A 13,211-nucleotide genomic window follows, 5' to 3' on the forward strand; every position below is an offset into this window, starting at 1 on the left:
AGGAATTTTTCACAGTATTTGCTATAATATTTTTTCTTTTGGAGAAAGTCTTATTTGTTTTATTTCGGCTGGAATAAAAGTAGTTTTCAAATTTTTAAAAACTATTTTAAAGTCAATAGTATTTGCCCCCTTAAGCAATATTGATTTTTTAATGTGTTGACAGAACAAATAATCATTATAGAATGATTTGCCCAATTACCCTAGCTTGCCTAATTAACCTAATAGACCATAAGGTCTATATAAATGCATCTTTTGTTAATTTGTGATTAAGTTTTTATTGATTTTACATGTGAGTGGTTCACAGCATCTTTACAATTTTCTTTCAATAAACAAAACAAGATCCACTCCTCAACCTTTATTATCCATGAGTCTTTCTGCCAGTTTTCCACACATCAATAGTTGAGGCTCTAGCTTCATTTATTCTGGCTGTTAAAAGTTCTAACAATACTATATCATAAAACTGATATAGCCATTGCCTAATAAATAAGGAATGCAGAAGGAGCCATCTTTGCGCAATTATCTTTATTGCAGATGTTAATCCTGCTAACTAGACCTTTCTTTGTCGCTCCGTCAAACCCAAACTGGAATCATCATTTGAAGGTAGCACTACTGGTTGCACTGGTATATCTTTTCCTATAATTTCAGATAACATTGTAGAAGTTTCTTCACAAAACTCACACACCTTTTCACATTCCCATATCTTTTGTTAATTTAATGCCTATATTGTGAAATTTCCACATGTACGTTTGTAATAAGGAGACAGACACGTGTATGTTTGTAATGAGGCAACAAACATATAAGTTTGAATAAGGCTGAATATAAATGTTTATAAGTAAATCATGCAGTGTGCGTGTGTGTGTGTGTAATAAGGCTGCACAATTTTGGAAAAAAACTGACATTGCAATATGTTGGTGTACTGCAATATATATTGCAATAAGTACGTTATTTCGCATGATTTGTTTAACTATTTTGAAAGAATTCATAATTTTACATTAGCTATGTATGGAAAAGCCAAGATGAGCATAAATTTTGAAAATGCGCATAAAAAACGTATGCGAATAACTAGGAGTAGGATAAGCTTTTTATTCGATAAGAAAAGTGAGCATAAACTATGATGAAAACCCTTTTCCCAAACAAATTCCAGTATGCGCATTAAAAAAGGTAATGTGATTTTGTTATAAGAGATCATGTGATGATAAAAATGTGTGTGAATAAACAAACCAGCAGGCTGAGCACACTGTAAAACATCTGAAACGTTGTTTTGGTCATTCTAAAATGCCTTAACCATCTCAGTATAAGTGTTATACTATTATTAGTGACCTCCAAAACCAAGAGCATCTGTGCTCCGCATCTCACGCCTTCAAATGCCACCGCGGGTTCACTGCGTGTCAGGATTGTCTTCATTTATGAAGTGAAGAAAAGCAATTGAGCAAATATCTGTTTTTACTGTTGATATTTGGCGCCAGTTAATCAGGAAGAGATTATTTTTTTCGATTTGACTGGTTGGATGGAAACGATGCTTTATTCGCATGTCTTTTATGCAATAATCCAGTTTTGTGCATAAAGTTAATTCACACTATTGGATGGAAACAAAGCTATTGATGGGGGTGAGTTTGTCGGCAAGTGCATCTGATTAAATACAAAAATTACCAAATAAATAAATTATCAATTATGAAATTGTCAAATAAATTAATGCAAAGATAAAACCATTAAAACAAAGATAAAAAAATGAAATAAACAGGGTTTCACGGTTTTAATGTTAAGGTTCATAAACTCAATAATCTAATGTAAAAAATATACACTATCTGACAAAAGTATTGTTGTCGATCCCAGTTGTAAGAGCAACAAATAATAACTTGACTTCTAGTTGATCAATTGTAAACGTGGCAGAAGGGAGATTCTTCTGATGAATCGCGTTGCATCCCAATCATCGCAAATACTGCAGAAGGCCTATTGGAACCCACATGGACCCAAGATTCTCTCAGAAATCAGTCAAGTTTGGTGAAGGAAAAATCATGGTTTGGGGTTACATTCAGTATGGGGGCATGCGAGAAATCTGCAGAATGGATGGCAACATCAACAGCCTGAGGTATCAAGACATTTGTGCTGCCCATTACATTACAAACAACAGGAGAGGGCAAATTCTTCAGCAGGATAGCGTTCCTTCTAATACTTCAGCCACATCAAAGTTCCTGAAAGCCAAGAAGGTCAATGTGCTCCAGGATTGGCCAGCCCAGTCACCAGACATGAACTTTATTGAGCATGTCTGAGGTAAGATTAAGGAGGCGGCATTGAAGATAAAGCCAAAGAATCTTGATGAACTCTGGGAGTCCTGCAAGAACACTTTGTTTGCCATTCCAGATGACTATTAATAAAGTTAATAAACTGAGATGTATGGATGCAGTCATCCAAGCTCATGGGAGTCATACACAATATTCATTCTTTTTCCACTGCACCATGAATTTATACTGTACATTATTTCCGTTAAGTGACAAGCCTTTTGTCTATCAAAGTCAGACTTTACTGTCCTAATGAAATAATTAAAAATCAAGGCATGATCATATTTTATTTTGGTAAAATAAGCATAATCCAGAGCTCTTTGCATTTCATATAAGCCACTTCTGATACCAAATGATCAACTAGAAGTCAAGTTGTATAGGTGACTTGGATAGGTGACAAGACTTTTGTCAGGTAGTGTAGTCATACATGTATAAGCAATTAAACACAATTAATCTTTGTTAAAGTGTAACAAAACCAACCATATCATAGTAAGGCTAGTTCCTAGGGTTGGAAATTGACCTATAAATACGTTTCTTAGAGAATTTTATAGCCCCTTTAAATCACTGCAAAACATTCAACCCTAGGTGAAGCAAATGCAAAACTTGTTTCCTTTTTATTTACTTTAAAACAACATTAAAAAATGAAATAAGAATTAGGCATTACAAAAATCAAGATTGGAGCATAATTAATAATATGACAATTATAAGCGGATGACACATCATCATGTTGCTTTTGAATTCTCTCCATCTGTCTTGACTTTTATTGGGCTGTGAAAATGAGCATTACATTGACATTTAAAGCTAATGAAGCAATTAGAAACAAAAAAGCATGTGCAAAGTACTTTTGCCATCCTCGCCGTTACACTGCACCACATGACGTAAAAAGTGACGGCTCTTTCCTATTAAAATCCTCCAACACCTTGTTCCCAATCCCAGCTGGAGAGTGTTGTTCACGTGTCCCGCGGGCTACACACACTTTTTCCACAGCAGGACAAAATGTCAAGGGTATCATCTGTAGACTCTGTGAATAATGCTAAAAATCTGTCATTTTCGAAGCACAGGATGAGCAGTCCTGCGTTTACAGCAAATGTATTCCACGTTCAGTAGTCGTATGCTATTTACTCCAGCTCTAGCTAGGGGAAATTACATATAGAAGTTTCTGAAGGTGAACGACAGGCCCATTTTTTTCCCCCTCAGGACAGATTAGGCTAAATTGTGGACAAGATTACTCTGTCAGTGACGACTCCATATTGACAGCATGGTTCATTATAAATCGCTTGGTGTCTCAGAGTATTCTGTGAGAGAAGTTCAATTCCAAACCACTGATGAAGTGCAGTTTAGTTGTGTAGGTCTGTAATACAATACAAAGCTCTACATACTCTAAATAGCATTAGAATGTACTAACTGGAAACAGCTGAAGTAAAATATGTTATAATAATAATAAAAATAATAACAATAATAATAATAATAACTGTTGTAGTAGTAGTAGTAGTAGTATAGTAGTACTTGTATTTCTTGGTACTTATAGCACTCACTTCATTCCTTATGACATGACCAGCATCAGAGCTTCAATACAAGCTAAATGCTAAAAACATTAGCCACATGACCTAAACATGAAAAGCGTTGACGATACCATCAAGTAAGGGTATTTTTATTATTTTTATATTCTCAAATTATCTAATGTGTATGAAAAGTGCATCTGTCGAATATTAAATCGTCATGTGAATTCTCATTCTCATGCTATGCTAATGTGCTATACTTCTTGTCCAGCGGGTGACCTCTCTTATATAAAACATAGTAATATGCGTTTCATTCATCGGTTTCTCACAGAAATCTGTCTGCTGACGAAAGGACATCGTACAGCTCTCAAAGTATCTAATATGTATGAAAAGTTCATCTGTTGAATATTAAATCGTCATGTGAATTCTCATTCTCATGCTATGCTAATGTGCTAATCTTTCCTCCTTGTGAATATTTGTTTTTTATTCATCTGTTTCTCACAGAGATCTGTCTGCTGACGAAAGGACGTCGTACAGCTAGCGTCCGTGCGGATACCTACTGTCGACTTTTCTCTCTTTCTGTCGACCATTTCAATGAAGTGCTGGAGGAGTATCCCATGATGCGACGCGCTTTCGAGACTGTGGCTATTGACCGCTTGGACCGCATCGGTAAGACCAGAACCCCGTCCCCCGCCTTTTCTTTCAATCTAATGCCTGAACTTCTTGTGTGTTTGTTGCATATTTGTCCTTTCCTTCATCGCACCGCAATCATCTACCATTGTGTTGCATGAAGTGTATACAGTGATGGTCAAAACTATTAGCACCCTTGGTAAATCTGAGCAAAGATTGCTGTGAAAAAATAACTACTTTGTTTATCCTTTTTATCTTTTATTAAAAAAAAAAAATCACAACAATTGATGGGTGCATTGTAAAAAGCAGTTAGTTGACTGTACCTTTACAGAGTAAACCTGTTGCTCTTAAAGTGATTAGTTGACTTTACTTAAAAAAGCTAAGTAAACCTGTTTTCTTAAAATTATTAAGTAAATGAACTTTAGTCAACTTGAACTGAAGTTTAGTCAACTTAACAGTTCCAAGTTACAATAGGTTTACTCACTTTTTAAGTAAAGTCAACTTGTCACCCTTAAGGCAGCAGGTTTACTCACTTTAAGTAAAGTAACTAATGCTTTTTACAGTTTTTTTCTGCAATACACAGTGGGCAAAATTATTGGCACCTCAGAAATTATTTTAAGTAAAATATCTTTTTTTTAAGTTAATGTTATTTTTTTTTTAAGTTTTTTAAGTCCCAAGTATAAATATGACAATTTATTTTATTTTATTTTAATTGATTAAGTAAAAGCAAAGAGTCCTTATTCAGCAAATATAATATTCACCAAACAGAATATAGCTAGGGATGCTCTGATCAGGATTTTTACAGCCGATACCGAATACCGATTCCTTGTCATGGTGATCGGCCGATACACAGTACCAATTCTAATGCTTCAAGCTTTATAATGCATTTAGCACGCTTTGCCTCTATGTATGATACTTAAGTGGAGATCTTGCCTTACCTAATGGATAAATTAAAGATGTTGATCTCGTAAACACATTTATTTTTAACATTTAGGTGTAAACATATTATGGCCAGAAGCAGCTTTACAGAAAATAACATAACAGATATAAAAATTTGTATGAAAAATGACGAAAAATCACTCCGCTCACGCCAATAGACTGTATAAACAGATGTCACACCGTATCTGTATATATTTTAGCTGTTGTGATGCGAGTGAATTGATCGTTCACGGCTCCACACATCATTTACCTCCTCACGTGTTGTGGCTGCTGTAGGCTATGTATAATATATGGGAGTGCACGTGTGTCTTTCTCTGCTTAAAAACTCCTAATCAAACACCTGTAATCGGTTCATGAGATCAGCAGGTGTCAATCAAGTCATTAATTGTGATTATCGGCCAATACTGATCTTCGGCCGATCGATTGGAGCATCCGTAAAGATAGCTGTAAGAAAAGAAGTAAAGCTTTGAAAATGTCCATTTCCACCATTAAGCCAAGGGTCAAGAAGTTCCAATAAAATGAAGATGTTGTGAATCTAGCTGAAAGATTTGTGTTTGTATTGTCGCGATGAACAGTGTGGCAATTTAAGTGAAAAAACTGAAGAAGAAGTGTCAGAAATTAGAAACTGCCAGATTCTTGGGGTCAAGAACGCTATAGAAAATGGCTGAACCGAAGTGTAAAGAACACCAATACAGACCAGAGAACCTGTAGGATCTAGAGAAATTCAGTAAGAAAAAATATTTATATGTTTCTCAACCACGTTCCTGGAGGATCATCAGCACTGCATGTTTTGGATGTCTCCTTAGTCTGTCACACCTTTCAGTCTCTGCTAATGAGCTGATGATCTGAATCAGGTGTGTTTGGTCAGCCTGATCTCACGAGAAAACGTAAAATATTTTACATTTTGTCAGTTTAGTGGCTAATTCATACGAATTCAGTCGTACGAAATCGTACGATTTTAAAAAGGAGGCGTGGCACCTAACCCCACCCCTAAACCCAATCGCCATTGGAGGGATGAGCAAATCATACTAAATTGTACGAATTAGATCGTACGACTTCGTGCGAATTAGCCTCTAAATCAAAAAGTTACGAATTGCCGTGAGATTGTGTTGGTTTGGTTAAGGAGACGTTGAAAATGTGTAAAACTGGTGGTCCTCCAGGAACGTGGTTGAAAAACACTGCTCTAAAAAACAATTGTGCCAAATCTATTTTATTTTACAAACATTTATTTGGCTTGTAATTGTAGGAGAACCATTTGAAGTGGTACATAGCACCTATATCTTTAACTTTAAGCACTTACAGTAAATTGGTTCCCCTATGATTGAGCCAAAAAAAATACAAAATTTAGCAGCGCTAAATAGCAACTCAGCTACCACAAAATACAGCTGAAGATCCGAGTGGTCCAAGAGTGTGTGGGGGTGTTCAGTCTCTTTCTAGGTTTCCTCTAACCTCTAACCAAAACATTTTTGATTCACTTTGAATGTTGACTTCTGTAGCTGTTACTGGACGAATGGAGGTTGCAAAAAGTATTGAGTAAAAGGGTACCAATAAATTTAGTCAATGTTTTTTGGAGAAAAAAAAACATTTCATAACAGTTTTTTGAACATAATATTTAAAAAAATAATCAACAATACAATTTATTTTTTCAGAGCATTCTTAGCTCAAATTTACCAAGGGCGCCAATAATTTTGACCATGCCGGTATATGCTACTTTTTTTTCATCTTCTTCTTTTCTTTCTCCAAAAGTCTGGTATGGATTAAAGCCATGACAAACTGTGAGAAGTCAGCTAAATGTAATTGAAGTGAGTGGTCTGTCAGTAAGCATGTAGTCGTGCGTGCCCGGGGCCGCTCGCCCTGCTGGCTTTGGTTCAATGTCATCCCCAAACGGACGCATGGAGGGTGGACGGAGGCAAACCCTCACCAGCATGAGCCTCCGCTCCACTCCCCCACCCGCACACCTGGGTATGAGCAGCACCCCGTCCCGTCTTGTCCCTTGACCCAGGCAGCAGCAGAGCAACCCCTACTGCTGCACTGAAGGGCAAGGGCTTCAATGATTAGCTGTCAGGAGCAGTTCTTCACATGTTAGCGGAGCCCCTGCTCATTTCAAAGTTTTACACTCTTCTGTTTCTTTACATATTTTTTCCCTCAAAGCACAGAAATCATCATCATAATAATTAATCACTATTTTAACAGTCTTTTTGATTCAATTTATAGCATGTTTTGGCATACTTTATAATAAGGACACCTTTTTTTAAATTAGTTAATGCATTAAGTGTCATGAACCAGTTATTTTATTATAACTGAGTAATTCTTAGCCTGTAATTTAATTTATTTTAGATTTTATTTTTTATATTATTACTATTATCTTTGACTCTATGATTTAGTACTTTAGTAGTAGTAGACTTGGTGTGTTTTGCTTTTGTAAGCTTTTTTAATATCCACAGTACACTACCTGACAAAAGTCTTGTTGTCGATCCCAGTTGGAAGAGCAACAAATAATAGCTTGACTTCTATTTGATCATTTGGAAAAGTTGAAGAAGGTAGATTTTTCAGATGAATCATCTGTTGAACTGCATCCCAATCATCACAAATACTGCATGTGACCTATTGGAACCCGCATGGACCCAAGATTCTCACAAAAATCAGTCAAGTATGGTGAAGGAAAAATCATGGTTTGGAGTTACATTCAGTATGGGGACGTGTGAGAAATCTGCAGAGTGAATGGCAACACCAACAGCCTGAGGTATCAAGACATTTGTGCTGCCCATTACATTACAAACCACAGCACATTCTTCAGCAGGATAGCGCTCCTCATACTTCAGCATCCATATCAAAGTTTCTGAAAGCAAAGGAGGTCAAAGTGCTCCAGGATTGGCCAGCCCAGTCAGCAGACATGAACTTTATTGAGCATGTCCGGGGTAAGATGAAGGAGGCGGCATTGAAGATGAATCCAAAGAATCTTGAGGAACTCTGGGAGTCTTGCAAGAACACTTTCTTTGCCATTCCAGATGACTTCATTAATAAGTTAACTGAGTCATTGCAGAGATGTATGGATGCAGTCCTCCAAGCTCATGGGAGTCATACACAATATTCATTCTTTTTCCACTGCACCATGACTTTATATTCTATACTTTATATTATTTCTGTTAAGCGACAAGACTTTTGTCTAAGCAAAGTCAGACCTTACTGTCCTTATTAAATAATTAAAAATCAAGGCATGATCATATCTTATGTTGGTAAAATAAGCGTAATCTAGAGACCATTCATATAAGCATCTTTTGATACCAAATGATCAACTAGAAGTCAAGTTATTATTTGCTCTTTGTAAAACTTGGATAGGCGACAAGACTTTTGTCAGGTAGTGTATATAGTTTAAAAATTATCTTTTTCTGGTAAACGAAATTAACAAAGGTATCTTTTTTTATTTGTACAGTACATACTAATACATTTGAAAAGTATTCATAGAACCATTTCAAATTGACTTCTTTCACATTTTGAGGTTTTGCTTATAGAATTTTCATGAAAATAATGAATTTAATCAATTTTGGGATAAGGTTGTAACATACGAAGCAGAATAAAATGTACTGTGAATGCTTTCCAGATGCAGTGGATATTAAATCTCTTGAAAGTTGAAAACAAATATTTAATTATATATGACATTTGAAAGAAAAAAAAAAGTGAAAAACAAAGAAAATAGTATTTTCCCGTAAGCATACTCAGTGTATTATTTAAAATATTACAGTATATTACAATGGCAAATTATATTATATATACACACTAGGTCTGCACAATATATTGTTTGAGCATCGGTATCACAACGTGTGTGTCCGCAATAGTCACATTGCAGGATTAGATTTAAATTTATTTATTTATTTATTTATTTATTTATACAATGATGACCCTGTTATTTACATCTGATTGTTACAGTTTTAATATTTGAATACTGCTAGATGCCACAGAAAACCAAAAAGCACTGATTATTTAACTTTTTTTTTGCTTTGTCATATTTATATTTGCTTGTAATTTATTTTATTTTATGAAGATGCACTGCATAAAAAAAAACGATCACCCCCAGTTGATCTATTTAATGAAACCTTTCCAAATAGAGCCATTCAAATCATCTAGTGAGATTATATTCATATCACAATATATATCGCAGTAAAACAAAGTCAGACTTTTCCAATATTTTGCAGCCCTAATACACACACACATATATATGCACACACATGCACATATGAAAACATAAATGTTAGATATTTTTAATCATTTTTATTTATATATTTTCCATTTCTTTACAGGCTATTATAATAGAAGTGTGTGTGTATATATATATATATATATATATATATATATATATATATATATATATATATATATATATATATATATATATATATATATATATACATATATATATATATATATATATATATATATATATAATACTGGCATATATAACACTGAATTATTATAATTTTTTTTGTTATGTATTATATTCTTTAATGTGTAGTGTACAGTATGAAATAACATGTTATTCCATGTTCATAAATCTATAATAATTAATGGTAAAAAAAAAAATGTTGTTCCTGACACCCAATGCGTAAACTAATGTAAAAAAAAAAAAAAGCATACACCTTATTGTAAAGTGTTACTAAATGTATCTAAACACTTCCTTTCACGAAACGTCTAAAACAAATGTGTGTTTGTTCAGTTTTTTTTTCTTTTTGGTAGTTAATTTATACAAAATCTACATGAATCACATCAGCATTCATTAAATAAACATCAGAAAGAAAATCAGCAACTCCCACCTCATGTTTCACAATACTTCTGTATTGAAGTCTACCATAAAAATGCTAAAATTAGCATTATTTACTGTAAGATTAAATATAGAAATTAATAACTACGAGACTATAACTAGTCTCAGTGTGTCATTTTATAATAAAACCAGTTCCACATTTCCCCACGAAACACAATCCATCATCACTCCCAGTTTCTTCAGAGAAATGTTGAAAAGAAGGATTTCTCTTTCAAGCAGTTTCAAAGGAACAATGGAAAATAAAAAAGGGATTTTATTACAGCTGTCTTAAGCCCCATCAGGTTCTGTGATATACTTGAAACACAGGCCACCGTCATCTTCAATTTGAATTGTGTGTAATTCAAATGTGAGCTCTAATGCATTCTGAACATTCGTGGAGCATCGGTTTGATGTTCTGCAACATTCAGTGGGTTTGTCGCCCCTTTTTTGACTTATTCTCTGGTTTAAATATCGGTATAAAGCATGAGACTTGTTACTTTTCACATGACATTTCCATGAATTTTTAGTTCAGTAACACTGGTTAGTTCGGGACAGACAGGATTTTCAAGTGAAGCACAAATGCATCTTAAATTCAGTGGTCACATCAAAGCATTGCTCTAAATGAAATACCAACAGTGTTTTAATTGGGGTTTATATGATTAATACAGTTCATCCATGTGTTAATTAACAGTTTCCTTTGTTTTGTGATACATAAGTTGCATTTTGGGACCTTGATCTCTCCTGTGAACACTTTTGATGTTAGAAAAAGCGGCTTGGTACTTTGAAATTACATCGTAATATAATTCTAAAGTAAATTATAGTGCAAAAACCAGATAATGAGCTGCCATAATAACAATTCTTATACTGTACCTTGTTTTGAGACTACTAAAAATGAGCGTTAAAGTGGTAGAGTTAAATTTTCAACATTAAAAGACGTCAAAGATGAGATTAAAATCCCATAATGCAACTCCAAACATAAATAAGCATCAATGAATCACAGCATGCGTTAAACTGTTAATTAACTGGTATGTTTAGGTTTTTTCAGTGTCAATATAAAAGTTGTCTTGTTTTTTTTTCTCTTTTGCACTTTTGGATTTTTTGCAGTTCATAAGATAAAACCGGAAGATAATTTAAGATGTGACCTGAAAACGCAAAGTAAATGTTTCTCCTTTAAGCATATGAAATGGTTATGATGTACACTAATATAGCATGAAGCCCTGCATACTTCCACAACCTGAGTGCATGCACACCATGCAAGACATATTTAAAACAGATCCCTTTTTATGTTCCATTATACTTTCATTGGGATCGATACAATTTAGCACCTGCTTGCCTGCATCAAGACCTACAGTACATTTAAATAATAATAATAATAAGTCTTATATTCAGACTTATTAGGGCCCTATGAATCAGTTTCATTGTTTTACAAATTAGTTTACTTCCATTAAAACTTTTCAGAATTTAGTTTTTGTTTTTTTGTTTGTTTTAAATTGTCTTTATTTTAAGTGTTTCATTGAAAATTAAATAAAAAAAGTGATTTAAATAATTGATCTTTTAAGCATATGGAACTGTTATGATGTAATCCAATATAGCATGAAGCCCTGCATACTTCCACAGCCTGAGTGCATGCACGATGCAAGAAATATAAAACAGATCCCTTTTTAGATTCCATTACACCATCATTGAGAATTAAATTTAGTACCAGCTTGCCTTCATCCAGATCTATATATATATATATATTTTTTTTTTTTTTAAAGGTAATTTTAGACACAGTAGGGCCCTATAAATAAATTTTACATTACTTATTTTGATTATAATTTTTTTCTAGACTCTAGACTAATTTTAGGGATGCACCAAATTTTTTGATGCCGAATATTATCAGCTGAAATAATTTTTTGTTTGTTCGTTTTTGGATGAAAGAAAAACATGCAACACAGGCTTATTGAAAAAAATGTGCCCAGGGCTACAATTTTGAGAACTGAGAAATATGTGCTCGCAGGTACAAATGGCTGCAGTTCGTGTTTAAAACGAACACTATGGCAAATGGCGTCAGACTTGGAGTGCAGAGTGGAGTGGGACTGGGGTTAGAGTCTAGCACAAGATGATTCCAAAAAGCAAGTAAAGCGAAACCTAAAACAATGTGAGGTCATGGTAGATGGACGCGTCCACAATGTTTTTTCTCTTCTAGATTGCCTTTGAAACACTATCGGTTGGATTTAGGGAAGTAGAAGGGTGGGTCAGTTGATACCACGCTGAAATATTTTGCATGACGATGAGGCGAATGATTTTTCTCATGGATGCAGGAGTAGGACATTGACACGGGCAGAAATGTACACAGCGGCCTCTGGTGTATTTATGTAAAATGGCATGTTTGAGATAACGTATTTAAGTAACGTATAGTAACGTATTTAAGATTGACAAAAATGTACACGGCGGCCTCTAGTCAATTTGTGGGAAATGGCACGTTTGAGATACCGTATTTGAGTAACATATAGTAATGTTTTTGAGATTGTCAAAAGTGCACACAACGGCCTCTAGTAGATTTGTGGAAAATGGCACACTTGAGAGAACGTATTTGAGTAATGTATAGTAACATATTTGAGATTGTCAAAAGTGTACACGGTGGCCTCTAGTGGATTTGTGAAAATGAAAACTGCAAGCACACTTAGGGCAGGGTACATATTTCTCAGTTCTTAAAAATGTAGTCCTGGGCACATATTTCCAATGAATCTGGGTTGAAATAAATGGCTGAAAATGAGCCAAAAAAAGGTTTTGCTGTCTCATGCACTGCCCAGCAGTGTTCAGCACCCTGGTTTCACTCTCTCTCCATCCATAGCCACTGCACTTTCTGAAGTGGCTTTCACACCGGACACGGAAAGCACTGTGTTATGAATTGTACATGATAATCAGATAAGCAAAGTGCACTCAAATAATATGCATACAGAATACTTGTTCTTGCTGTTTTTGATAGTGATAGTCTGCTGTCATGACAACACTGATAATATAATGCCTCTCGACCTGTTCGCTGTCAATAAAAAAAATGTTATCAGTATTTTATTGATAGTAAGT

At 34.5% G+C, this 13,211-nt stretch overlaps 1 protein-coding gene across 1 annotated transcript in view; it reads left to right on the top strand.

Annotated features, from left to right (window-relative positions):
- LOC130214966 (potassium/sodium hyperpolarization-activated cyclic nucleotide-gated channel 1) overlaps positions 1 to 13,211 on the top strand; it is a 212,891-nt gene that overhangs the window by 182,710 nt on the left and 16,970 nt on the right. The window contains exon 7 of the mRNA XM_056446845.1: positions 4,283 to 4,447. Within this exon, the coding sequence (XP_056302820.1) occupies positions 4,283 to 4,447 (165 nt within the window). The remainder of the gene's footprint in view (positions 1 to 4,282; positions 4,448 to 13,211) is intronic.

The sequence above is a fragment of the Danio aesculapii genome, chromosome 21 (genome assembly GCF_903798145.1).
Source record: "Danio aesculapii chromosome 21, fDanAes4.1, whole genome shotgun sequence".
Lineage (NCBI taxonomy): Eukaryota > Metazoa > Chordata > Actinopteri > Cypriniformes > Danionidae > Danio > Danio aesculapii.